This window comes from Pteronotus mesoamericanus, unplaced genomic scaffold (assembly GCF_021234165.1).
Source record: "Pteronotus mesoamericanus isolate MK-2021 breed Mesoamerican mustached bat unplaced genomic scaffold, CSHL_Meso_final contig_78, whole genome shotgun sequence".
In the NCBI taxonomy this organism is placed as follows: Eukaryota; Metazoa; Chordata; class Mammalia; order Chiroptera; family Mormoopidae; genus Pteronotus; species Pteronotus mesoamericanus.
The window spans coordinates 30403516-30431324 of record NW_026555258.1 but is presented as its reverse complement, the minus strand read 5'-3'; the positions used below and the strand labels follow the sequence as shown (position 1 = coordinate 30431324).

The 27809-nt window shown below is 38.0% G+C and overlaps 1 protein-coding gene and 1 pseudogene across 3 annotated transcripts in view; both read right to left on the bottom strand.

Moving 5' to 3' along the window:
- Positions 1–233: 233 nt before the first annotated feature.
- Positions 234–1042, bottom strand: LOC129079129 (40S ribosomal protein SA-like; annotated as a pseudogene).
- Positions 1043–2863: 1821 nt separating this feature from the next.
- RNF38 (ring finger protein 38) overlaps positions 2864–27809 on the bottom strand; it is a 121889-nt gene continuing 96943 nt past the window's right edge. For all 3 annotated transcript variants that reach the window (XM_054584651.1, XM_054584649.1, XM_054584650.1), the window contains 8 exons: positions 21583–21750; positions 20182–20352; positions 17613–17774; positions 17253–17359; positions 15303–15387; positions 11331–11452; positions 8108–8207; positions 2864–6104 (listed from right to left, as the gene is read on the bottom strand). In XM_054584651.1, the coding sequence (XP_054440626.1) occupies positions 6042–6104; positions 8108–8207; positions 11331–11452; positions 15303–15387; positions 17253–17359; positions 17613–17774; positions 20182–20352; positions 21583–21750 (978 nt within the window). In that variant the 3' untranslated portion in view covers positions 2864–6041. The remainder of the gene's footprint in view (positions 6105–8107; positions 8208–11330; positions 11453–15302; positions 15388–17252; positions 17360–17612; positions 17775–20181; positions 20353–21582; positions 21751–27809) is intronic.

Sequence of the window (27809 nt, the reverse complement as noted above, 5' to 3'; positions counted from 1 at the left end):
CTAGGAATTACAGGGTTACAGGGTATGTTTAACTTTAGTAGATAATGTCAACCAGGTTTTAAGTTGGCCATTCCAATTTACACTCCCACCAACAGTGCATAACTCCAGTTGCTTCATATATTCACCAACACATGGTACTGTTAATAGTTTTGTTTTTTTTAAAGAAACTGTTTATTTTCCATCAACCTTATTTCCCTTCTATTTGAGTTTGTGGAAGAACAGCTTATGACCACTCAGTGGTTGTTCCTACCCATCAGTGGCCTGAGCAGTGGCGGCTCAGTACTCCAGTCTTCAGTAGGGAGCTCCTGGACAAGCGCAGAGGGCATCTGAGCTTTCAGGCCCGTCTAAGACCTCAGATTGTGCAGCAGTGAACTTGGAAGCTGGAGCCATGTCCACTCACCCTGAAAGGCCTCCTCTTTTCAATCTCTCCATGGTTTCTGTAGAAGTAGAGATGAGGCATGACCTCCCACGGGTGTTCATGGGAGATGGTGCCACACATGCGCAGAACCTCCTGGGCCAGTATTCACATCAGACCCATGGAGTGAGCCCCCTTGTTGTTGCAAGGGATGGCAATATCCATATGGCACAGAAAATCTGTGTGCCACACAGCAATGGCAGGCAGGTTAACATGAGACACCTCTGTGAGGCTGGTGCTCAGCCCTGGGATCAGTAAGCACCGAAAATCTTGGCTCCTGGAAGGTTGCCTGGAGCTGGTTAGTGAAAGTTCCCAGACTGAAGTGGCCAGCAACAGGAGTGGCTCCAGTGGCAGCAGCCAAGTTCAGCACAGCTTGCTGGCCAGTATTCCTGGATGCTAGGACACTGACATCAGTGGGGTTTTCAATGGCATCAATGGCACAGTTGCTGGAAGAAGCTTCTCCCAGCCTCTCTTCAGATTTATGATGCAGAGGCCATCACTTTTCCTTCTGCAAATGTACCCTTTCATTTGGAAGTCAAGGTTGGTGCCACCTAAGTGGGTTTTTGCTTCAAGGAATATGAGGACAGCCTCCTCCTCCATTCGCAGGACATCAAGGGCTCCGGACATGGTGAACGTTTCCCTTTAAGTTACGTAGGAGCCAAGAACGCCATATGGCTCCCTCTCAGGGTTGTGTGGAAAGGTGTTAATCTTTTTCAATTATAGACATTCTGGTGGGTGTGTCATGTTTTTAAAACAGCTTTAAGATGTGACTCACATACAATTCACCTACTGTATTCAACGCCAGTATAATCTGTAGCTTTCAACATACTCAGAATTGTGCTATCACAATTTCAGAATGTTTTCATTACCCCCACAAAGAAACCCCACACTCCTTAGCTATCACCCCATCTCCTCCTATCCCTTCAGCCCTAGTCAGCCACTAATCCAGTCTTTTATAGAGTTGTTTTTGACATTTTACATAAATAGAATCATACAGTATGTGGCCTTTTATCTGGCTCCTTTCACTTTCATGGTTTTCCAAGATTCATCACATTTTTATTCAACAAAGGAATCATCACGAGTCAAACTGTGCATGTTCCCATTTACACATCTCCTTTTAAAAAACAATTGCGAATTGCTTCGTTTCCTGGTGGTACATTTCCTACTAGGAAGCTGTGCTACTCTGAGTCAATTTGCAAGAGCACAACTGAGGTTTCTCCTTGGCTGCAAGAATGAAGATAAAGGAATTACCGCCTTCAACATTTTCAGGTCAGAATTATTCTGGTCATGCTTTACGATAGGAAATTCTGGAGTTTGGAGGTCATTTGTTGAAAGAGATTCACATGATTTGCTGAGATAGGGAAAATGTGGCTTTTCCTAAGGTAACCCTACAGCTGACTTCCATGTAGGTCACTCAGTTCCCATTCAGTTGAAAACACAGACCCAGGCGGAGATATGCAGACCCACACGTAACCAGAGGAAAATTTGGAGGTGTGTGTCTCTAAGCCCAAGAACTTCAAGGAGAGACATGGAACAGATCCTGAGAGCTTCCAGAGAAAAACCAACCCCTTGATTTTAGACTTCCGGCATCCAGAATGCTGAGAATAAGTTTGTTCTAAGCCACAAAAATTGTGGTAATTTGTTACGGGAGCCCTGCGAAACTAATACAGAAAATACCCCAACTTCTGAATCTGAAGCTGCCTAGTGTTTGCTGCTGTTCAATAAAAGCTTGTGGAGCACAGTCTGGGGCAATGAGTCTTTGGGAAGGACTGGACTCTCTCCTCACCTTTGGGAGAACAGAATTGACTCTGGACTTTTTCTTCTCTTTCTTGTTTCCCCAACTAAAATCTTCTGACTTGGATGAGAAAGAAATCTGTTATCCACTTATGTTTCTCTACTATTCAATAAGCTTATGCCACATGTTATGTCTAACTCGGCTATCTTTTTTTGGCCTTTTTAAGGATATAATCATGTACCACATTATAATGCCAGTTGCTTTTGTGTTTCTAAGATGTTTACACAAATGCAGAAACAAAATCTGAATTACAATCTAAAAATTAAATCTGGCCACTAGTAGCTCAATAGCTCCATCTTCCCGCTAGAATCCCCAGCACCTCTTCCCCAGCACACACAACCCACCCTTCCCCTGACACAGGAACATGAAACACAACAAAATGTTTTAAGTGTACATCATACATTTATTACCAACAACCCTCTCAACTCCAAAATTGGGCACAGGGATTAAAAATAAAAATTCATTGCACTACTTAGTAAAGCATTACTAGTAACTTTCATAAAAAATGTACAAACTTTGTTAAAAATTTATCAAGCCTTCAAATGATTTGGTTACAGATATTTATAATACATACATTTAAAACTATGTTAACTGATACAATGGAATATTATTTGAGGAAATGACTCAGCAAATGATTCAAAAAAAAAAAAAAAAAAAAAAAAGGCACCCCTGTAAGCTTTCATAATCTGAAACAACAGAGAAATGAGGTAACCCAATGTACCAACAGGGGGAAAATAGCTTCCTAATGAAGGCCTAAAGATATCTATAAAAAATATTCTCATGAGTTATAGATCTCATTCAAAATATTTAAGAGGCCCAAATTTAAGAATCTTAACAAATCACATTTGAGAGAGTGTATAAAATCTAAATATGCTTCCCCATTTTTCAGATTTTGCTCAAAAAAATTCAGGACAGAAAATCCTAATGAGATCTTGATACCTGGAGGCCTTGACTTTGTTTTGTTCTATTTGGGGGATGGTGGTGGCTGGCAAAAAAAAAAACAAAAAAAAGGGGGGAGGGGAGGCGGGAGGCAAGAAAAAAAAATCAAAGATGATAATTTGTGCCACCCCCACCACAAAAAACCCAAAACAAAACCCTACAGCAGAATTAGGATGTTTTAGGAGGGGAAGAGGAAGAAGGCAACAAACCATCATCTGCCTGCTATCTAGTGCATCACCCAAGGTGACAACAGCTGGGCACGAATCAACTGTTCGTTCTCTTTTGCTAGCCACAAAGCTGCTCGCTGTGGCTAGCCTGAGCTGGTTCAGAACACATACATGCATGTCTGCTCCCAATATGTACTAACCACTCAATAATAAGCAAGTCTGCACACATCTCTTAAGAGCCCCATGCAAAGAAAACACATATCCAAAGAGAGATCAGCCACAAGAGTGCAACAAATTCAGGATTTTACCAAAAAATAGACCCTGCTGCCTCCTTAAATTGCCAACTGCCTCTCAAAATTTTACTGAAAAGGGATGTTATGACAAGAATTCATCGTCAGAGGGAAAGAAGAGCTACTTTTCGTAGTCATTAGTACAATGTGCCTTGTTAACTAGGTATCTATATAAATTAGAAAAAGTGCTTTACTTGCATGCTTCAATAAAATGAATACTGAGTGTAGTAGTGTTATGTTAGATCTGTACAGATATAAATTTTTTTGCAGCTATATAAAAGAGTCTATGTATAAGATGGGCTTTTGCCATTTTTAACATGATTTTTTATTAAAAAAAATAAAGATTAAACTATACGTGATTTGTAACGTAGCTGATTAAGCCAATAATTTTGGTCTTCAACAAACTTTTTATTCATCAGGAATAGGTGGGGGATATCCTAATGATTTAAAAGTAACATGTGCATTTTACCACTGTTTAGATGTATTTCTGATGCAATGACAAATACAGGGGCAAACAGAAAGTATGCAAAATCCTACGTGTATGACTAGATAGAGGCAACAGTGTCTGGAAAAGGGCAAAATTGTGCTTCTGTGTAAATTGACTTTATTGAACTCTAAGCTGTGATGAGCTTATAGAGACTTCAAGGGAAGGCAAGTAGCATGGCAGTATTAAGTAGTTAACACTGTCTGAGTAGAAAACCGACACAGAGCCAACTGAAAGTTGAGTGAGGCTGGCAGCAAATCATCAGTCCTGACTGGGATTATACAGTTTGTGCGCCTGCAAAGCAATGACATCAACTGCAGGGAAGAGGCAGACAATGCTGAACACACGAAGAATGGGAGAGGAATCTGAACACTGCTGGAAAGTTGAATTTAAATAATCTGCATCATACGCAATGAAGCTATGTAAAAAAACCCACACAGCTACGTACTGAAATATTTCAGATCATCTAAATGAAGGTCAATTCCTGTTTTACAGCATTATTTTTTATACAAAAATCAAATCTTCATTTATACTGCAAGTATTCTGGACACCTGTTATTATATTAAATTTTTCTCGAACTAAATAAAAGCAATAAAACATCAAAGCACAACAGGTCTAAGGAGCTCGAGCTGTCACAGCACTTGATCCATCCTGAAAACGAGGGTTTTGATGAGAAGCACAGTTACTGAGAGAAGGAGAACCAGACAACTTTCAGAATCAGAGCTTGGCAGATGAGTTAACACAAACACAATACAGTTTTCTTAAACAACTTAGTTGCCTATGGGAGCTTAAACAAAGAACATATACCAGAAATCAAGCTGAATAATAAGCTAACAGATTTTGTTCTGGTGGAAGTCAAGGAAGTGAGACTTCATGGGACCAGTGGTATTCTTAGAAATATATTACTCAAATATCTTCAGAATAGACTACAAATCTAAACATTAAAAAAAAAATATCACAAGTACTTCCTGTAAAAAGCTTACTGGAAATGTAAAGGAAAAAACAAGAAAGTATCAACATTCAAATCATTGATTGAAATGCTAATATTGCTAACTGATGATGTATGATATTGCACCTTTTTTTTTTTTTTGGAAACAGCAAGTTGGAGATTTAAAAAGTTTTCAGAACAGAATCAAAAATCAGGTTCATGGAGTGAGAAATCTGTTACACTTTTTGTCGTAAGTGACCCACCTGGGACCACCAACAAAGAGAAGGTGACGACAGCTGCCTGAAGCAAAGGAAAAAGGCTTTTCTCATTCCATTCATTGGGAGGAAAGGGGATGGAGTATTCAATGCTTTTAATTGATGCACCCTTAGCAATCAGTGTGCAACAGCAAACACAAGGGAAAAAAAACCAGTGTACAGTACTAGTGCTGTTTAAATAACACACCAGATTATACATTGCAGCATAATTAAAACTACACACACATTCTTGGTACATGCTGGTATATAGGATCTCATACACACAGTAGCTACCATGCCCTCACACAAGTAGTTACACTCTCTCACACAGAGATACATTTATCACCAACAATCATACGTTGCATTCATTTCCACTCACAGTTTCTGAAGGCTCTATATAAGGTAGATTGCTATATCATCTGGAGCTACCACTTTTTATAAAAGCACATGCTAAAAGATCACGTCCACTGTAATCTTGCAGCAACACTCGGAATGATCACACAAAAACCAGGGAATGTTAGTGCACACACAAAATTAAGCTAAAGAAAAAGTCTTTGGAGTTCCAATCACACGGTTAGTATAACAATCCCATAATTATGAAGACTAATTGTAAGCTTTTATAGTTGATTAAGTCACACAGTGCAAAGAAAGGTCCATTGACCCTTTTGGTAAAGGGAGGGCTGGAAGCCACACAGATTACAGTTAAATGGATAGTCCGTATATACATGTGGCGAGGGACACCCAAACTGCATTTGTGCTCTCAGGTTGGTCATTCTGAATCCCGATGCACTTCTGAAGCATCAGCTCGGCAAATTGGGCAAGTGCGATTTGCCTAAAACACAAAAGAGAAGACTTGTCTGAACTGTGACTCGCACAATGAAACATTAAAAGCAGTGGAACTCTTTTTACCTCCCAGTTTTTAATATTCTCTCTCTTTTAAGAGGATACAAAGTAATCATTTAATGTCTTTTAAAAATATCCCATTAAACACCCCCATACTTAATTGCCTATGATTGATTTGTTGGTTCTATGTATTTATTTATTCATAAAAATAGGCTGTGTTGTAAATGTAGCCTTTGCCACAGCAATGGATGTTTTATTTGTATAGCGGGGAAGGGAGGAAGAGAGGGAGAGAAACATCTACTGGTGGCTTCTTGTATGCCCCCAACCGGGGACCTGGCCCACAACCCAGGCACATGCCCTGACTGGGAATCAAATCTGTGACCTTTTATTTTGTGGGACGATGCCCGATCCACTGAGCCACACCAGTCAGGGCTATTTTTAAATTTTTCAAAAATTTTTTAAAGGGGTCAGTTTCCTCATACAGACAACATTATCCATCATCGGTTGACACAAATTTAATAACTGGCTTAAAAAATTCCGTCTCAACCAATGGCACAACCATTTATAGGTTATCGCCTGCTCTCTTTGTACAGACATTATTCATCAAGTACTTTCATTTCTTTACTATAACTTTCAAATCAGTCTTTTTCATTTAATCGCCACTATTCATTCTCCGTCTGGCCCAGAACATCCTTATCCCACCTCCCTGTCTCTCGGGAATTGTTTCCTGTAGTCCGTTCTCTGACCAGGGGCGTCCAGCCTGCAGCCCTGAGGGCTGCACACGGCCCTGGATGGCTGGGAATGCGGCCACCACAAAACCGTAAATTTAACTTAAAACATTATGAGGGTTTTGGTTGTTTTTTTTTTTTTTTTTTTTTGATTTTGTGTTGCAATGTGTTTAATGTATGGCCCGAGATGACAATTCTTCTTCCAGTGAGGCACAGAGGTGCCAAAAGCTTGGATAGCCCTAAATAAATAAATAAATAAATAAATAAATAAATAGTGACAAGTGATATTTCTAAAACATGATCTCAATCATATCCTTCCAGATCATGTTCAAGATCAAGTCCAAACTCCCTCACACTTCACAGTGACTTCACAATAAGCTGGTCACTGGTTACATCTCTGTACATCTGTCTCTTCTCCTGCTACTCTCTCTCATACCCTAGCTACCAGCCACATGAACCCTGTGGTTTTCTAATGATTCTCTGTTCTCTATGTCAGGGCTGAGCATATTTAATGCTTTCTTTTCCTAAAAAGCTCAGACTCTTCACTTCAGGATTCAGTCTGGGCTGACCTAGGTACCCTTCATTTGTGCTCATCGGTCTTCCTCACCAAACTGTAAAGTTATTTAACCCAGTATTATCATCTCCTAATTAGAATACTTAAAAAAAAAAAACAAACCCAAAACCCCACCCGACATAAAGTTGACGACTTGTTACTTATTGCCTTGTATTTTTATTTTACTATTATAAAAAAAGGAAAATTAGAAGCCCCTGAAATAATTTTGCCCTGGCACAACTACTGTTAGAATGTGTGTACTTTGGGCTCCATGCCGCACCCCCCCCAACCCAGTAACTATAAAGGAGAAAAGGACAGAATGAAATAAAAGCGCTAAAGGTTTTCTCTGTAAATCTCTGACAATCTCTGACAAAGGGGCTTCAGGGAGGCACCCTTCTATCCTTTTAGAGGAAATTGGCTTATTAACAAGTCCAGGCCTTCCCCGTGCATACCATGAGAAAATTAGGATATACTGATTACCAAGGACAAATAACCAATTTTTAGGGTTTTAAAAAATCACTCCCATGTTGATGATTGTAGTTAATTATTGCTGGCCCTTTTCCTTCATTTTCAGAAATTATACTGAAAACTGTGTTTCAACTTTACCTCCTTACCCACCCACTCCACCAACCATGGATGTACTCCACATAAACGATGCTCAATAAAAAAGAAAATTCAACGTTATTCTCTTCACAGATTCCATCACTTTACCTTAAGCCATTTGTCGACACACTTGGCATGGAACTCGTGGTTACAGGGTAAAACTCTAAGTAGCTGCCTTGACTCAAAATCACACATGCATACTACACACCTAAAAAAAGCAAAAAGATCATTTAACCAAAAAAACAAGTGCTTTTCTATTCTGTATGACTATTGAAACCCACAAAACTACTTACCATCTCACTTATCAAAATGTCATTTGAATTTTAAGCAAAATAAAAAAAAATCATGATGTTAAGACATTTAGTAAAAGTGTTTTTCTTTACTGAGATCATCAAGAAACTCTCTGGTTTAACATCCAGGCCCATCTTAATACTGCAGGTTCTATAATATTCAACAAATGCTGCTAGAATGACTGGAGGAAAAAAAAAAAAGTACACTGGAGCCCTACCTCACAATATACTAAAATGAACTTTAAAAAAAAAAAAAAAAAAAAAAAAGAGCAAAAGCCTAAATGTAAAAGCTAAAAACTACTAAATTCTTAGGAGTAAATATTTGTGATCTCAAAATAGGGAACGATTTCTTTGAGATGCTAATGAAAGCACAAGAAACAATGAAAACAGGTAGATAAATGGCACTTCATCAAAATAAAAAGCTGCTTCAAAATAAAAGGCACCAGATCAAGAAGTGAGAAGAAAACTCACAGAATGGGAGTTATTTCTGAAAATCAATCAATTTTTGAAAAGCAGTTAGTGGCTTGTATGTATAACATATAAATAACTTCTACAACTCAAAAATTAAAAGGAAAAATTTAAAATTGGACAAAGAATGTGAACATTTTTCCAAAGAACATATATAAACAGCCAATAAAGTACAATAAACGAGCTCAAAATCATTTGCCATCTGGAAAATGGAGATCAAAACATCAATGAGATACCACTTTATCCCACTACGATGGCGAGAATCAATAGACAATAATAAGCGTTGATAAGGATGTGGATAAATTAAAACTGTGTATACTGCTGGTGGGTACGTATAATAGTGTAGTCACTTTAGAAAAACCAGAAGCTCTCAAAAACACAATTACCATATGACCCGGTATACTTAGGTACCCAAGAGAAATTAAAAAGAGATCCACAGAAAAACTCTACACAGGTATGTCCCAACTTTTCGAAGGTTTTGTTATGCCACTTTGCTTTACTTTTAAAGACTTATATTAATTAGTACCTGTTTTGGTAATGGAGATGAATCTGAGGAGGGTTTTTGGCTTTTACCAAAAAAAAAAAAAAAAAAAAAAAAAAGTGAAACGTGGAAAGAATTAGCATTCAGTATTTGTTTTACAGCAAGCACCCCAAGGAGCAAGAGTGGCCCTGCCAAGCTCCTTTCCCAGCATCTCAGCATCAGGCCACAGCTTTGAAATGTGTCTGTGAGCATCTGTGCCCTAAGGTATCTGAAATCAAGCCTATGACAGCTTATAAGGATGCTTAATATAAAAGTAGATGTAATTAAGCATTCAGATCAGGGTGAACAAAATAAAGACATAGTGTGTGTTGAACTTGCCTTCATCCACCATTTATACTGATTACATGCAGAGAAAGAATCATGAAAGCTGCTGAAGTTACTATTGGTTCCGAAGAGCTGATGCAATTGCAAGAGAAAAGTTTATGTATTGAAATCAAACCAATAGTGAAAGGTTGAAAGTTAAGTCACCCGGAAACTGAACATGAAATGAGGCACTTGTGTGAGATTTTTGATTCGGCTGACAGTTCTGAAATGACTCCAGAAAAGTAAGGCTTTAACTTTGAAAGAGAACCTAGGTTTTGGGCAGGTTCGCACGATGTTTTGAGTGCCTACAAAGAAATATATGATAGAAAAATCCTTGAGGCTAAACATATTGTATTTCAAGCCTTCTGCATACCAGTCAGCCAAAACAGATGACAAACCCTGACCTCAACACTGAGGCAGGCAACACAGAGGGTTTAGCCGGTGACCTGCCTCTTCTGATGAAGTCAGACGACAATGCCGTGTTAACAGATGACTCCCTTCCTCTCTCCTACACCCCTGTCTCCTGCCGCCCACCTCTCCCCGCTCTCCGATGACTCAGCCCAACTCTCCTCAGCACCACCTCTCAGCCATCTCCAGTAGGCTCTCAGGCTCCCCAATTCTGCTAAGTTAAACTGCATTGTTTACTTTTACTGTATGCTAGTGTTATTTTAGGTTTTATGTGTTTTTTGATGATTTGGTAGGTTATTTTTTTTGAAGCTGCGCTCAAAAAATAATTCCATATAAATTAATGGTAATCTGCTCCTTCACTTTATGCCATATGGGCTTATGAAAGGTTTCATGGGAACACTCTAATTTCAGAACAAAGGAATGTTCATGTTCATAGCTGTATTATTAATACTAGCCAAAATGTGGAAACACCTCAAATGTTCGTATCGACTGAGGAAAGGATAAACAGTATCTAGTGTATCCATACAATAAAATATTATTTGGTGATAAAAAAGGAATGAAGTACTTAATATAAGTATGACATGATAAACCTTGAACACAAGCTATGTGAAGGAAGCCAGACTCAAAAGAGCAATATTAATATATTATATTAATAGACTCAATATTAATATATTATACGATCCCATTAATGTGAAATGTCCAGAACAGGCAAATCTATAGAGACAAAAGAAAATTAGTGGGGGTTTGCGCCAGGGTGAAGAGGGCTGGAGAGAAATGGGGAGTGGCTGCTAATGGGTAAGGAGTTTCTTTCTGGGATGAAGAAAATGGTATACACTTACTTGTAAAGAATGCTGCAAAACTCTGAATATACTAAGAACCACTATAAATGTGAATTATATCTCAGCAGAGTTGCTATAAAGAAGATACTATAATAAGCAGAATCTTTAGGTAAAAACCTCAAGTTTTAAATGTATGAGACTTTTTAATCATAAATAAAATATTGTAATTTGAATTAAAAACCATAAAATTTCTAGGCAACCTAAAAATGCAGAATAGCACTATCCAACAGAACTTTCTCAAGTGACAGAAATGTTCTGTTTTCCAATACAGCATCACTAGCTAGTGCTACTAAGAAAATTAATTTTATTTAATTTAAACAGCCCCATGTGAGCTGCTATCTTGTCTAGTTAGACAACACAGGTCTGGAGTACAAAATAGAGGTTACTTATATTTATCAAGTTATCTTTGACTCTCAAGTTTTTATTTCATAAAGGTAGAAAAGGAAATTTAACAGAGAGTGATGTCATAAAAATGTACTTACAAAGTCTGTTCTGACTGGTGGTTGTTAGGATTGAACCGATAAGAAGGAAGTTGTTCAATATCTGCTTTAGTCAGTCCTCGGGGCTTAGCCTCTCCCAGTCGCTCCGCCAGGTTTAAAAGGGCCTGTTGATGAAAAAGGAGACATATTTTAATATTCCTTTCCATTTTTCTATGACAATAATTTTTTAGAAACTACTTTTGTTGTGGAAAATTTTAAATATATACAAAAGAAGTGATACAGCTTAACCAACTTCCGTATGTCCATTACCCAGGCTCAACAATTCATGGCTAACTTTATCCTACTTCCAAACACCAGGTTATTTTTCAAACAAAACTAAAACATGGCACTTCACTGGTTAATAGTCCTTTATCTTTAAAACAGTCCATCATCTTCAGCATTTTTGACATTCTGGGTTGGAAAAATTTTGTTGCGGACAGGGGGCGTTCTGTGCACTGCAGGATGTTCGGCAGCATCTCGGGCTCCCACCTGCCAGATGCCGGTAACCGCCCATTCCCACCAGCTGTAACACAGAAATGTCTCCAGATGTTGCGAAACAGCCTCTTGACAAAAAAACTGTCCCCTGTCCCCAGGATGAGAACCAAACTCTACAAACTGACACTTTTTTAAAAGCATAAAGCCACATCATCATCACACCTAAAAAATTAGTAATTCCTTAATGTCAAATGCCTTATTGTTTCAATTACTTTAAAAACACTTTTAAAAAGTTAATTCAAATCAGGATCCATCTATTACCATATGTCTCAAGTATCTTTTGCTGACTGAATCTCCCCACCCTGAATTCAGTTTCCTTGTCCCCTGTATTTCCTAAAAATTGGTGGATTTCACTATTTTGATTATAGCTCTTCATACCTAGTTGTTATGTTAGCAGTCACTGATGAAACACTGTCTAAATCCTTTAATTCATTAAAGATGGAAAAATGATAATATTCTATCATTCTTTCTTCATTTATTAGACGAAATACTTCTATATTGAGCAATTGCCCCACACCAAACTGAATTCAGTAGTATAATTTATATACAAAGTACAGGATGAATAAGACCACTGAGGTTTTTTATTTTTTGCAGTATCACTACGAACTCATGAATTTTAGCATAGTTGATGTCTGAATATATTGCAGCTACTGTGCTTACTGATTTTATACAAGTACTTCCTTTCTCCCAGTTTTCACTGGCTCTAGTTATTCATTTGCTTTATCCTAAAATCAGGCAGCCCTTTGTGTACTGCTTTCCCCCTTTACCGGATGCCACAGGATTAAGAGAATGGGTAGCAAAGAAATGATGAGACAATGAGAGGAACAATTAATTTCTTGAAAAAAAAAAAAAAATCTCTGTAACTAATGCTGTGATAGCTATGTTTATTGTGATAATGCCACAACACTGCTTTTGGTACAGCTTCATTTGGAGAACTGGGTCACCTAAAATAAACTGCTCCTCCTCTGTGAATGTGTATGCCCCTAGGTCCCTCTAAGTGCTAGGATAGCACACTGTTAAATTTAATTGGTACTGACTACAATTTGCATATAAAATTTAGATAAAATTTATGATAGCTGATCTATATTTATACATCTATTATATGTACTATAGGACACTTAGGTCAACTAGCACAAGTATGACAATTATATTCAATAAAATATGTTCATTAAGCCTTTATTGAATGGAAAATGTTATGATAATCAAGCCCTCAACAAATTATATGATCCAGTAGGCAAGACAACATGATGATTATGTGGGGTTTTATAAGAACAAAAAGGAGGGAGAGACTCACTGAGATGTGATAATGAACCAGAAATGCCTTTCACAGAGGTAGTTAGATGGGTCTGTTTGAAAATGTGGAAGCAGGAGGAAAAAGTAATTAGGCAAGAGGAACAAAGGGAGTAAAAGCACTTAGGCACGAATGTATAGGGTAGACTCAAAAAATGGTGAGTGCTTTGGACTAGGGAATGTTTTAGATGTGCACACTATGAGATAAAACCAAGTAAGACTTTCTTGATTGGATTAAAGTATGACTTTGAAGATGATCGAACATATTCAACCCAAAATACAGTTTAGAAAGGGATTCCAAGGACAAATACAGAATCTTCTTACACTGGGATAGTATCATTGTTTTTTTCCCCATTGTTATGTATATAATCTATTTAATGAAGAGCTGTCCTTTCAGCAACATAATTTAAGACTTAATTTTGGTACAGAACAGCTAAAGGATAGATAACCAACTCCTTTACTTACTGCTCTGTACAAAAGTAACATAAGGGGGCTGGTGTGGCTCAGTGGATTGAGTGATGGTCTGAGTACCAAAGGGTTGCTGGTTGGATTCCCAGTCAGGGCATATGCCTGGGTTGCAGCCAGGGGACCAGGAGGGGGAGTGTGAGAGGCAACCACACCTTGATGTTTCTCTCCCTTCTCTTCTTCCCCTCTCCAACATGAATGAATGAATGAATGAATAAATCTTTTTTAAAAAGTAACATAAACAGTGTTTTAGAAACAAAACCAGGAAATTATCATGGCTCCTCTTTCAAGAAATCTGGAAATGGAAGCCAAAGAACACTGCAGTGTAGTTATATTTGTGCAAAAAAGGTGGCATAATAGCATTTTGAAAACTAGAGAATAATACAGTATTTGGCTTGAACTCTTCCGCATGCATTAAAAACAAAACAAAGGTGTTTTAAAACATGTTTTTCTGTGTGTATCTCTCCTCCCTGTCCCCAGGTTTGAGTTACCTAAAAAAAAAAAAAAAAGCATGCCAGCACAGATGTCCTGACTAATGATGGTTTTTGGCTCCCAATTTTTCCACTGTACAATGATGTGAAAATGACACGTATTCAGTAGAAATCGGCTACGCTGAGCTATAATGTTCAGTAGCTTAAATGCATGTCAACTGACAATATATTCAACATAACTCTGGATTTATCATGATGTAACCCCACCATAAGCCAAGGAGCACCTGTGTTCATACTGTATAAACAGAGGCCAAGTGAGGCTGAGACGAGAAAGATAGCTGACAGTATCACAAAACCAAGTCATACAGTCACTCACCTTCAACATATCCAAATCCAAATTTGCCTTCCAACCCGTGAACTGCACCTCCTATTCCTAACTTCAAATAATACTACATCAACATTATCTAAGCTAGATGATGTCATTTACTTGACCTACTGCCGTCTTCTGCCTCCTCTGTGGGCTACGGCAGTCTTTTTTGTAGAGCATCTTCTTTTGCAACCCTCCCACTCCACACCCATGACACTACCACAAACCATTCAGTAATCAAATCCTGTTGATTCTGATGTTAAAAATGTCTTTGAATGTACTCTTTTCTATTTGCAGTTCCCATAGCTCAAACTTGCATGATTTTATAATTTACTGCCTGACCTATAAAGGCCTCCCCTCCACCAACTTAACTTCTGCCATCTATTTCCACTATGCTACTAGCAGAATTTTGATGTCATTAGCACCAAAAAATTTAACAGCTCCTTCATCTCACAGTTCAAAATTATGTCCACTCTCTAGCATGACACTCAAGAACAACCAGTTGAGCTTTCTGGTCAAATCTCAATTGTTTCCCTTTCACCTTAGCCACGGCCTGCACGTGGTTCCTCAAGAATATCCAGCACTTTCCTGCCTCAACCTTACGCATGACAAAAGTTTTCCCAACATTCAAGACCTGGCTCAGACACTCTGGCTTCCATAAAATCTTTGAGAACACCTATTCATAATTCACTGTTTTCTCTTACAGGAGTTGTATGTAATCCTAATAGAGCATCAAAAGTCTCTCGTTATCACAGCAGTGTCGTATGTGCCAAAATATCCTTAAAAATGCCAAACACTTTTTCATACAGTCATATCCTGAAATGTACAAAGGATTCACCTAATAGTGATTAATTAGATGAATGAATTGAGTAGAACAATACTATTTATGCACACAACGTTCCCCAAATTCAAAGTTCACCTACTAACCTCGTAATTTTCTACTTCTCCATCTTCTACATCCAATTCAAAGCTGAAAGTTGGGCCTACTGCAGGTGGCACTGGAAGCATTGATCTGCAGAGACAAAAACGAACACTAGCATTGACACAGTATTACATTACTTCATTGAACAGGAGGAAAGGTCTGTGTTACAGGGACAAAGAATGGTCAGCGTTAATCAGTGGCAACACTTTAAAAAAAAGCTGCCTACACTAATGGCAAAAACCAACAAAAAATATCACTGACAACAGCATAAAATCACATAAAATATTAGGAATGAATTTAACAAAACATATACAAGACCTACATAATAAAAATGGTAAAAATACTGCTAGGATAAACTTAAAAATAATAGAGAAATATACTACGTAAGTTGACTAGAAGAGTCAATACTAAAACATCAATTTTCTTCCAAACTTGATCTACAGATTTCAAGCAATCCCTACTCACACCTCAGCAAGCCTTTTTTTTTAAGTAGAGACTGAGCCCTGACGGGAGTGGCTTAGTTGGCTGGGTCATACTGCACAGCGAAAGGTCGCTGGTTTGATTCCTGATCAGGGCACATGCCTGGGTTGCGGGCTCCATCCTAGATGTGGTGCCTTAAGAGAGGCAACTGATTAATGTTTCCCTCCCTCCCTTCCCCTCTCACTAAAAATGAATAAAATCTTTAAAGTAGAAACTTGCTGATTTTAAAATTTATATGGCTCCCACAAAAGACATTAAAATCATTTTAAGAACTAAGATGGGAGACTTACCCTATCATAGAGCCAAAATCATCAAAAGATATGTGTGTCTTTTAAATTTTTTCTGATTGATTTTTAGAGAGAGAGAGAGAGAGAGAGAGAGAGAGAGAGAGAGAGAGAGACACTGATTTGCTATTTCACTTATTTATGCATTCATTGGTGTATGCATTTTATATGTGCCCTATCTTGTATGAGAAAGAACCCGCAACCTTGGTGTATGGGGACAACACTCTAACCAACTGAGCTACCTAGTCAGGGCTAGGCAGATGACATTATAAAGGCAACATTTCCTAGCTTTCCTGGCAGTTAGTTAAGAGACATGAGATTTCATTCTGGTCAATGGGATTTGGCAGGAGTAATACAACACCTAGGAAGTATCCCTGTGAGGAGGCAGGTAGGCAGGGAGATCCACTCTCATTTTTATGGGCTGGAATGCAGACATAATGGCTCGAACCTGAGCAGCCATTTTAGCTCATGTAGAGCAGAGGTCCCCAACCCCAACCCTCCCCCCGCCGCTACCTTCTGCACAGCACACGAGCAGAGGGCTAGCGGACGTTTCAGCATTACCTCCTGATCGCCTGAGCTCTGTCTCCTGTCTGCCCCACCCCATCTCCTTGGTGGACAAATTGTCTTCCATGAAACCAGTTCCTGGTGCCAAAAAGGTTGGGGACTGCTGATGTTGAGGAAGACACAGGATGGTAGAACCATTCCTCAGAGTCATGGGCTAAACAAACTATACCAAAATTGCCTACTTCTTGACTTCATTACATGAAAGAGAAATAAAGAACTACCATGTTTAATCCATAGGCATTTCTGTTATAGACTTAATCCTAACAGAGTATTTCTAAGGCACAGAAATTGCTTCTCTTTCTTCCTTTGAGAGAAGCACCAGCATCAAAAGCTGAGTAACAGAAGAAGGCAGCAAGTGATGTCAGTTGTATAAGTAGCAAAAAAATTTAAACTTTTCTACCTTTAGATTTGGTAAACCTATTTTCTAGCTCACAAATTTCTTCTTCCCCCACTTCTCCCTCACCCTTGGTTCTTTTCTTTCTTTCACCCTTAAATGGTCCCATGACATGAAATAAAAACAAGTACCAACACACTCTGAATTATATACTACATAAAAGATACTCATAAAGGAAAGAGCATCTCAAAGATGTCAAATATCAGACCTTATAAAAATAAGAAAGAACTTACAACACATATGGTAGTAAGCTGGGATGATAAGGGGGAGGTGGTATTGGCTGCTGAGATCGGTATCTACTACGTCCTGTGATCCTCCGAGGCATAAATGGAGGATAAGGCTGTAGGAGGGGAAAAAAAAATGAAACAAGTTAAGGACATTATACCTTTATAAATATTTAACTTGTCTCTTAAAAAAAATAAAATGAAACAAAACCCAGAAAGTTCTTTACTGTTCAAGTGGTATTTAACATTTCTTAAATATTCACATAGATGTAATGACTAGTTTAAAAAATAGGTAATATTTTTAAATACAATTTTCCAACCCAATGATTCCAACAATAAATAATTTAATAACAATGAATGAAAACTTACTACTCCAAAGGACACCTCCTGATGCAAAGGATCATGTGTTAAGAACTGCAAAGGAGCTGATGGAGGTAATGTTGGGGGATGGGCTGATGGAGGGTAAGTAAAACCTCCTACTGGGAGATGTTCTCCTAAGAGTTCCACTTCATTTTCTATCCTTTGCAGAGGCTGAAGAGGGGGGGAAAAAGCAAACTAATGTATTTCCAGTGTTTAGACAGATTTGTGCTAGAATAATAAAAATCATACATTCCTCTCAAGTATTTTTAAGGTCATGCATTTCTTGATGTTCACATTAATCTGAATTCATACATGTGGACATACAGACACAGTAAAATCTTCCTGCCTTTAATTGAATTTCTGATAAGAAAGTCTCTGAAATATGTCACTAAACACTTCCACTATTCATTAAAGGATAAATTTCTTTTACTCTGTGAATGAACCTTCTCTTAAGATGAGAGAAGGAAAAGGCAAACAGTCATGTAGTAAGCCAATTACATGACTCAAATTACCTACTCACAGGATTTTCAGACACTTCACCCTTACATTAAATTGTACACGGTGTATACTTATTTAGAAATCAGAATCAGGGCTTAATGGGGTAAGATACAGCAGGCATTGATTACACTGTAGTAGAAAGCTTATAGGCTATGGCATTAGGCAGACTCTTGGTGCTGTCACTCATCACCCATGTGACTTTTATGTAAGTTACTTAATCTGAACTTCTATACTGTCATCTATAAAATTGACATGTTCATAGCCTATTTCAAAAGTGTGTTTTAAAGACTGAGACAATGCACAAAGTAGCACATAGTGCTTTGTAAGGCACATATATCCTGTGGGATTTTTTAAAAGTAGCTTATGAAGATATAATTCACATACTACAAAATTCACCCTAAGGAGTCCAATTCATCTCTGTATATTCACCACAATCTACTTCTAGAACAATTCTCCTCACTCTTTCCCCCTAAAACCCAATGTCCACTAGTAGTCACATCCACTACCCATTTCCCTTCAGTCCTCCCCAAGCCCAGGACAACCACGAGTCTACCTTCTGTTTCTACACATTTGCCTATTCTGGCCATTTCATATATAGAGTATTATGTAATACTGTAGCTCTTGAATCTGGCTTCTTTCATTTAGCATAATGCTTTCAAGGTTCGCCCATCTTGTAGTTTGTGTATCAATATTTTATTCCTTTTTATGGATGAATGAAAATCCACTGTATAGATACACCATGCTTTCTTATCCATTTATCAGTTGACAGACATACGCATCTCTGCATTTTGCGGTTTCTATAGTTTGGCTCTTAGGAAAAATGCTCTTATGAACACTTGCATACACATTTTTGTGTTGACTGTTTTCCAACATATTCTTAAATGTTAACCTTCCTCCCACAATTAGAGAACAGTAACACATTATTCAAATACAAGTAATTACTAACACTTCAATTTGGAAGCTTGTGTATGCGTGGGAGAAATCACAAGTGCTGACACTGTGACACAAGTGAACCTAAGTTCTGATTCGGCTATGTGACTGGGCCTTTTAAGTAATTCCAAATGATGGTCAAATTTTGTTTTAACTTTGAATTCCCAGATACTGGAAGCTAAGGAACATCCTGACATAAATCCTGTCCCAATTCTAATAAAAGAGTTTTCTTGTATAAGTAATCTTAGCTTTTTGGATTAGATGAACTTCTGTCAAAACTGGCTTTTATAGTTTCAGAAAAGCAGCGAGGTAGGTTCACCCCCGCTTTGCCCCAGCGTGGTGCATAAACCCTTAGTAAAGGCTGGTTCATCTCTGCTAGAATACACTGTCAATTCCTTTCACAGGGCTGAAATTTTCCACTCTAATCATTTCCCTATGTTCTTTCTCCTATTCTCTCTTAATGCCTGATGGTTCTGATGTTCAGCTTGGCATGTCCAACAACAACAATAACCACCCCAACAAACAGCTGTGCCTTCTTCCTGTGCCCTTCCTTCCACTTTTACAGTACTTACCTGCTCTAGCCCCCTAAAATAACAAGTCTCTCAGCTATATTCCAGTCCCAGAACTAAATTAACTGTGTTAACAGACAATCTCATCCACTTTTCGTGAGAACAAAGTGAAAAAATAGGACTTCAAAAAAACCAAACCAAACCAAAAACAATCCCCAAAACCAAAAAAACTGAGGCTCAGAGGATTACTTTACTTACCTAAATAAGTATAAATATTATTCCAAGTATAAACAATATTTTCATTTTTATATTTTAATTTTCCATTTTAGAAACATGTAAGTGGAAAAAACAGAAAAATTGACTTTTTCTTCACATTCACTTACTGAAGGATTACAGATTTGAAGAACAAATTTAAATCAGACAAGTGACATAAAATAACTAGAAAAGTTTAAGAAACCAAGATAATTTTAGATAAATTTATCTATATTTATTTGTATGTCTGTGGATTCCTTCTTTTAAGAACCAGAAGAATACCTAAGTTAACAGTTTTTAAATGATTAACAACTTGCATCTACTAAATAATCTGCATTTTAGGTCTAAACATTCTGTGAAAATTAAAGACATAGAGCAGAAATACCTACCGATCGTGACTGCTGTGTTTGAAAAGGGACAAACTGGCCTGGTGGTGGCAAATGAGGAGGATGATGGGGAGAAAGGTGAGAGGGATGTAAAAGAAATGGATCACTAGAAATAAGGGGTGGGAACGCAGCATATGGTACTGGTAAGTGCTGAACTGAACATGCTTGTAGCATCTGTAAGAGAAATTATTATTTTCCGTTAAAAGTACCAGAATATATAATTAATTAAAAAATATACAGTGAGATAGAAATATCATTGCCATGTTCCCCCCAAATCAAACCAAAATGTTTTAATAACCTATATTAACAACAAAATATTAGTGTATGTTTAAATCTATTAGTAAAATACTTGTAGTTAGTAATTATTTGGTATTTTATATAGCTCTTACAAATCAGTCAAAACACCTAACTTTTACTTTAACCTTATTAACACCTATGAAACAGGGAGGAAAGTAGAAAAATCTCTCTCTACTTGGTTTAAGATGTAGCAGATACACTTCTTTCCAAGAGGCTCTCTTTTTCAATCTTGTAGAAGCTTTTTATTTCTAGATTTTTATATTTATAGGAACCCAATTCACAACTAAGTGATTTATGGTCTCTCAGTATTTTCAGCCTGCAGATTTAGCACACTGGTCCCTTAATTTATGGCTGAGAAACCAAGTTTGGATAAATTAATCTGATAAATTGTAATATTTGCGTGTGTGTGTGTGTGTTTTCATTTCACATTCAAACAAAGGTATTAGGGTTATATTAATAGACTTAGCAAAGTGCTTCACTTTGAAAACATCATTGGCCTTAGACAAGCCATTTAAATCTCTTGGATTTCAGCAACCTCATGTGTGAAATAAGGAGGCTGGACGATGAAAAGATATAACAAGTTTAAGAGGCAGAAGGAAGTAGGTAGGAATCCATGTTCTCTCATGCTGTCTCTATGACATTAAGCAAGTAAATTTTTTTTAATCATTTAGAAAATTGGGATACCATTTTCATCACAGGCTTCTTATTATGAGAACTACATAGACCAAGCACTCAAAGTGCCTTTTAAAACCCAGTAAAGTGCTGAGACTATTACCACTGATCACTAACTAGACTTTATTACCTACTAGTCCAATATCCTAATGTTAAATAGTCTAAGGCCAACCTAAATTAAGATTAATTACAAACTGTATGATATATGAGGGAGGATGCTTTGACCTTCAGGATATTCAAATATGTATTAATTTAATATAAAAATATATCAAAGTATAAAGTTAATTTCCTTACACTGTTAATATGAGAAAGCTATTGAGATAGTTATGGCAATATAATAGCCTTCTTTATTTGGAAATGAAAAGCTACAGAAGACAGTCTCTTAAATTTTTATAACACACTTAGCCATTCTAAAGAGGGAGTACACAGACTTACTGGAGGAGGCACACTACAGACAGGGAGGTGCTGTCCACTGAAAACCACAGAGCATCCTGGGACTTGTTGTGTACTGCATGCAGGGATGTGCTGGCCTGTGCAGAGTGGAATCCCATGTGGTGCCACTGTTGTTACTGTATAAGAAACAGGGACAGTGCCCTGATGGAGCTATTAGGACAGAAAAAGAGAATGTTAAGAGTTTTAGCTGTTTGGATGAAATATCAACAATTAAAAATAAAAATCTGATCATATACTGATTCACCTCCGGTACACAAATTTTCACAATGTACTTCTCCCAACAGTTTCAACTAAATGCTGTCACTGGATAGAAAAGCTGTCTGTTTCAACAGTAGTATATGATGCCCACAGAACTGGGACTAAACTCTTCCCCCAAAAAGATTTCCTGAAAAGTCCAGGAAAATAATGAATTGCTATATTAACTCTTCTAGCCTGATAAAAATTTTTCTAAAGAGAAAAACTGGAAAAATGACAGTTTACATCTTTTAATACCTGGCAACACCCAAAAGGAAAAAAAAACTGTTTCACTGCAATTAGTGAAAAAATAAAGAGTAGTATTTTAAAACGTTAAGTAGAAAAAAACAGGACAGACTTCCAGTCAAGATGGGAGTGTAGGTAAACGTGGTTCATCTCCTTGCATAACCACATCAAAATTACAACTTAATTATAGAGAACAATCACTCAGAATTGTCAGAAATGGAGATGAATGGAAGTCCAACAACTACAGAATTAAGGAAACCATAACCATCCAGACTGGTAGGAGGGGCAGTGGGGTGGAGATGTGGAATGGGCTGGTCTCACATCCACGTGTAGTGGACAGAGTCGAGAGAGACATCTTGAGAACAAGGAGTCCCAGTCCCACTCTAGGCCTCTCAGCCTAGGGTTCCAGTGCCACCAAGATAGCTCCCCATAACTACTGGCTGCAAAAACCAGTGGAAAAAAATGCTGGAGTCCCAAGCAGTTCCCCTTAAAAAACCCACACATGGACTTATTCAGATTCCCTCTGAGCTCCAGCACCGGGGTAACAGCTTGAAAGGCACCAGTGGCATACAGGGAGGAGATGAAGTGTCTGCCATCATTGTGAGAGCTGGGGGCAGCTTTCTCCCAGACAGAAAAGCAAGTGGAAGCCACTGTCCCTTTTCTGAACCCTCCCGCCACAGAGCCACAGAACCAGCAGGCGGGTGCCATATCTGAGACTCCATCAACCTGGCTAACACTGTTTGCCCTGCCCTGGAGATCCCTGTTCCAACCAACTTATGGACCCATCCAAGCTGATAACAGCGGCTTTTCCCTATGAATGGCTGGTTTTGGCTCATGCTTCACGACTTCCTAAACGCTCTCAAACAAGTGGCAGGCAGGCCTCAGTGAGCTCCCAACCCCCACTCCTCTTGCTAAGTGACCCAGGCCCAGCACTACCAGTAGCCAGCCTGGATTCACAGTGTGGCTTTGCGCCTGGGAACCTCCAAGCCCAGCAGAAGCAGCAGTCATTTCAGATTACTTTATAGCTCATTCAGGGTAGCCCCAGGTAGAACACAGGTCGGGGCTGACCTTGGCCTGTACCACCTGGGAAATCCCAGGGTCAGCACACCCAGTGGACAGCTACAGACCACGTCAGAGCACCACCACCCTATCCCTGCATAGCTAATCCTCCATGGAGGTCAGAGGTTGGTGATCAGTGGTCACAGCCAGTCCTTCAGCTGATTGGTCTGAGTAAATCCCTCCCATTGATCTGCCAACAGCAACCAAGGTTCAACTACAAAAGGAGAGTGTACTCAGCCCACCAAACGGCCACACCTCGAGTACCCAGCTTAGGTGATAGAGGAGGCTGTGCCACTGGACCCTACAAAACACCTACTATAGTAGGTCACACTATCAAGATATGAAGTCAAAGCAACTTTACCGAATACATAGAAACAAACAGAGGGAGGCTGCCAAAATGAGCAGACAAAGAAACATGGCCCAAATAAAGCAACAGATCGAAATTCCAGAAAAAGAGGTAAAGGAAACGGAGATAAGCGATCTATCAGATGCAGAGTTCAAAACACTCCGTGAGGACTTCAACAGCATATAAAAGGTCAGGTCAGAAACGAAGAATACACTAAGTGAACTAAAGAACAATTTACAGGGAAACAACAGTAGAGTGGATGAACTTGAGGATCAAATCAATGATATGGAACATACAGAAGCAAAAAACCACCACACAGAACAAGAAGAAAAAAGAATCCAAAAAAAATGAGGATAGTATAAGCAGCCACTGGGACAATTTCAAGAGGTCCAACATTTGCATCACAGAGGTGCCAGAAGGAGAAGAGAAAGAGCAAGAAACTGGGATTCTGTATGAAAAAATAATGAAAGAAAACCTCCCTAAATTGGTGAAGGAAATAGAAATGCAAGTCGAGGAAATACAGCAAGTCCCAAAGGAGATGGATGCAAAGAGGTCACTCCCAGACACAACATAAACTAAAATGCCCAAGGTTAAAGATAAAGTGAGAATCTTAAAAGCAGTGTTACCTACTGGGGATTTCCCATAAGCCTGTCAGCTGATTTCTCAAAAGAAACTTTGCAGGCTAGAAGGGATTGGCTAGACATATTCAAAGTCATGAAAGGCAGGGACTCACTGCCAAGATTGCTTGCTATACCCAGCAAAGCTATTATTTAGAATCCAAGGGCAGATAAAGAGCTTCCCAAACAAACAAACAAACAAACAAAAAAAACAAAAAAAAGAAAAACTAGAGGAGTTCGTCATCACCAAACCATAATTGTATGAAATGTTAAAGGAACTTATTTAAGAAAAAGATGATCAAAACTATGAACAATAAAAAGGCAAGAAATATGTATCAACAATTACATCTGAAAAACTACACAATCAAGAAGAGACAGAATCATGGACACAGAGAGCATTTTGATGGTTGCCAGATGGAAGGGGTGTGTAGGGGAATGGGGGAAGAGATGATGGGATTATGAAGTACAAATTGGTTACAGAATAACCATGGGGATGTAAAAGTACATATAGGAAGTAGAGTAGCCAAAGAACTTATATGCATGATCCACGGACAATGGTGTGGAGATTGCCTGAGGGAGTAGGGGTGCTGGGTGGAGCAGGGCAAAGGGGGAAAAACTGGGACAACTGTAGTAGCATAATCAATAAAATGTAATTTAAAAAATAAAAACAAAATGAAAAAGTTAAATAATTCCCTCTCTTTTGTTAAGTCTTATTCTCAACCTATCCTAAGACAACCATGAGTAACACATCCTTCCACACCTTTCTCCACGAGCAAACAAGCACAATTACCCACATATTGTCATATTTGTTTTTGCTTTCTTAACAAAAATGAGGTATTACCCTTCAATTAATATTACAGATATTTCTTCAAGTGATTTAAAGGCAATCATTCTTTTTTTTCCCCTCCTCCTGTCACACATCTGCCTTCATTGTGAGAGCAGGCGGGACACTTCCAACAATAGTAAATAAATTAATTTACAAAAGCAAGGATTCAGTGAAGCTGCTGACTGGAACCCTTGGGAGCTCATATACTGAAGCCAATGCAGAGCAGCAGAAAAAGGACACTGAAGTCCAGGAAGAGCAAGGCCTCCAAGAAGTTGAGCTCTATGTATAGATGTCTTGAGAGAACTTGGTGGAGGGTGACCTGATACATGAAGAACCAGGCTGCGAAGGACATGACATGGTCAGATGAGAGGAAGACTCATCAGCTGGGTTCACTGGGCTGGTCTATCTGTTTATGTCCCTGAGCTCCACTTTGCCAGGCATAGGGCAATCTGCTACTCTGCCACCTTGCCACCAGCAAGGCAATTGTTCTTTTTGATACTAGTCAGATATTTCAAGTAAATGCACTTAATACAGCCCTATCATTTGTATACTAATGGATGTTCAAGTTGTTTTCACTCTTTTGCCAATAAATAAATAAGTAAATAAATAGTAAAAAGTATTGTTGAATACGTAGCCTTACATATTAATAGCTTCATTTATTTCAGAGGTGTCACTGGGTTAAAAGAATACGTGTATTTTAAACTTTTGCACAAGGCTGGATGGAGTAAGCTACAACCCCAACAGTAACAACAGGACTCATTTCACAGCACCACCACCCACAGTAGACACACTTGGGTTTCAAGCCTGCTTACCTACCTGAAGAATGAAAAAAGACAGTGTCAACAGGCTTGCTTTACATTTGCATTTCTCTCATGAGAGGTTAAACATTTTACAATATTTATTAACCATTTAGATTTCTTTTTAAGTAAAAGAAACTGGTCTTTTTTTGGTACGAGGACTGGTTTCAAGGAAGGTGAAGGGTAGGGGAGAAGGGGGACAGGAGGCAGAGCTCAAGTGAACCTAGCTAGCTTGCTGTGACTGGCGGAGTCTGTGGATGGGGGGAGCAGACAGGAGGCAGAGCTTAGGTAAGTTTCGCTCCTGGCTGGGTTCCTAACAGGCTGGTCTGTGGCCAGGGACATTAGGGGACCCCCCCACCGCCGGTCTATATCCATTTATGGATATGCCCATTTTCTGTTATATTGCCTATACATTATAGTTTTGTTTAATTAGAAATAAGCACCTACTGCTTGTCTGTCATGTGTAAAAAAAAAAATTTTCCAAGTTTATATTTTATCTTTTGATAAACACTTTAATGAAAATTTTTCTTTCATGATCTTCTATTTATTGAAGGTAGTCATAATGTAGCTTCTGTAGTTTCCTTTATGCAGTTATACAGGATGAGGCAAAAGTAGGGTTACAGTTGTGAGTACATGAGTTTATTCTTGTATTACTATTTATTAATTACTGTATTGTTTAAACTATAAACCTGCTTTTGCCCCACTCTGTACATATATGCTCCTAAACTTTTGTTTTTTAATAATTTATACTCCCAACTAAAATCTTTTTGTTTATAGTGTGAAGTAGGGCTCTAGTTTTTCCTTGCAATTATACTTGTTCCATTTATTAAACTATCCTTTTCCCTCTAAACTGAAATAACATCATTTTTCCATTCAATGACGTCCCACATACACCTGTATCTATTTCATGCCAAATCTGTGCTGTTTCAATTACTGTTCAGTACCTTACTGGAAAAGTTAGTATCTATTAAGACAAATTCTTCTTGTTAACATACCTTTTTTTCATTTTCTTTTTTGGCCACCTTCACACATTTATTCTTATGTAAATAAACTCAAATAGTTTTATTCTGTTTCAAAACCCACTGATATCCTGATCTGTATTAATTTAATCGTGTTAAGGGTTATGCTATTTTACAAACACAATTTTATACTAAGACTTTTTTTCACCTAAACGTTATGCCATCACATGTTTATACTATGGTACTATTATTCAAAAAATTTTGTTTTCTTTATATTATTATTAAATTTATTCCTCAAAGTTTTCTTGTTAAGTTTATGGCTTTTGTTATATTACCAGTATATTATTTTTCTCTATTTCCATTTCATTTAAGACCTTTTATTAGGACTGATGGCTGCCCTAGCTGGGTTGCTCAGCTGGTTAGAGCATCATCCCAATATATCAGGGTTGCGGGTGGATCCTAGTCAGGGCATGTAACAAGAATCAACCAATGGATGCATAAATAAGTGGAGCAACAAACTAATGTTTCTCTTTCTTTCTATAAAATTAGTAAGTATATTTTTAGGATTTCCTAATGTTAAACATCCTACATTTCCAGGATAAACTCCGACAATAATTCTTTCAATAATTCTAATAGATTCTTTTACTATACTACTAGCTATGATTTATTATTTAAAACATATGCATCAGTATTCAAAATGGAAACTAGCTCACAGTTTCGTTGTACTAAGAGATTTCATTATTAAGGTTATGCAAGCTTCATAAAATATACTTGGAAGCTTTCTTTTACTATGATTTGAAATACTTTAAATTGGAATTACCAGTTCTATTTCTGCCATGGCTACTGGTTCTGTTCACGTTTTCTACATCTTGGGTTGTTCTGATACTTACATAAGTAATTTTTTAAATTTTTCAATATATGTGTATACACCCACAACATAATTTGTCTTAAATGGGATCTCACCTCTTCTGAAATGCAGTCTTTCCTGTTCTTCCTTTGATTCCATCCCTAACCACCTTCCCATTCCCTTCATGTTAGGATACACACACCTAAGTTCAGTATATAATCCTCTGTATTTTCCTCCGTGTTCATATAGTCCAATATAGTGTACTGGGTTGGCCAAAA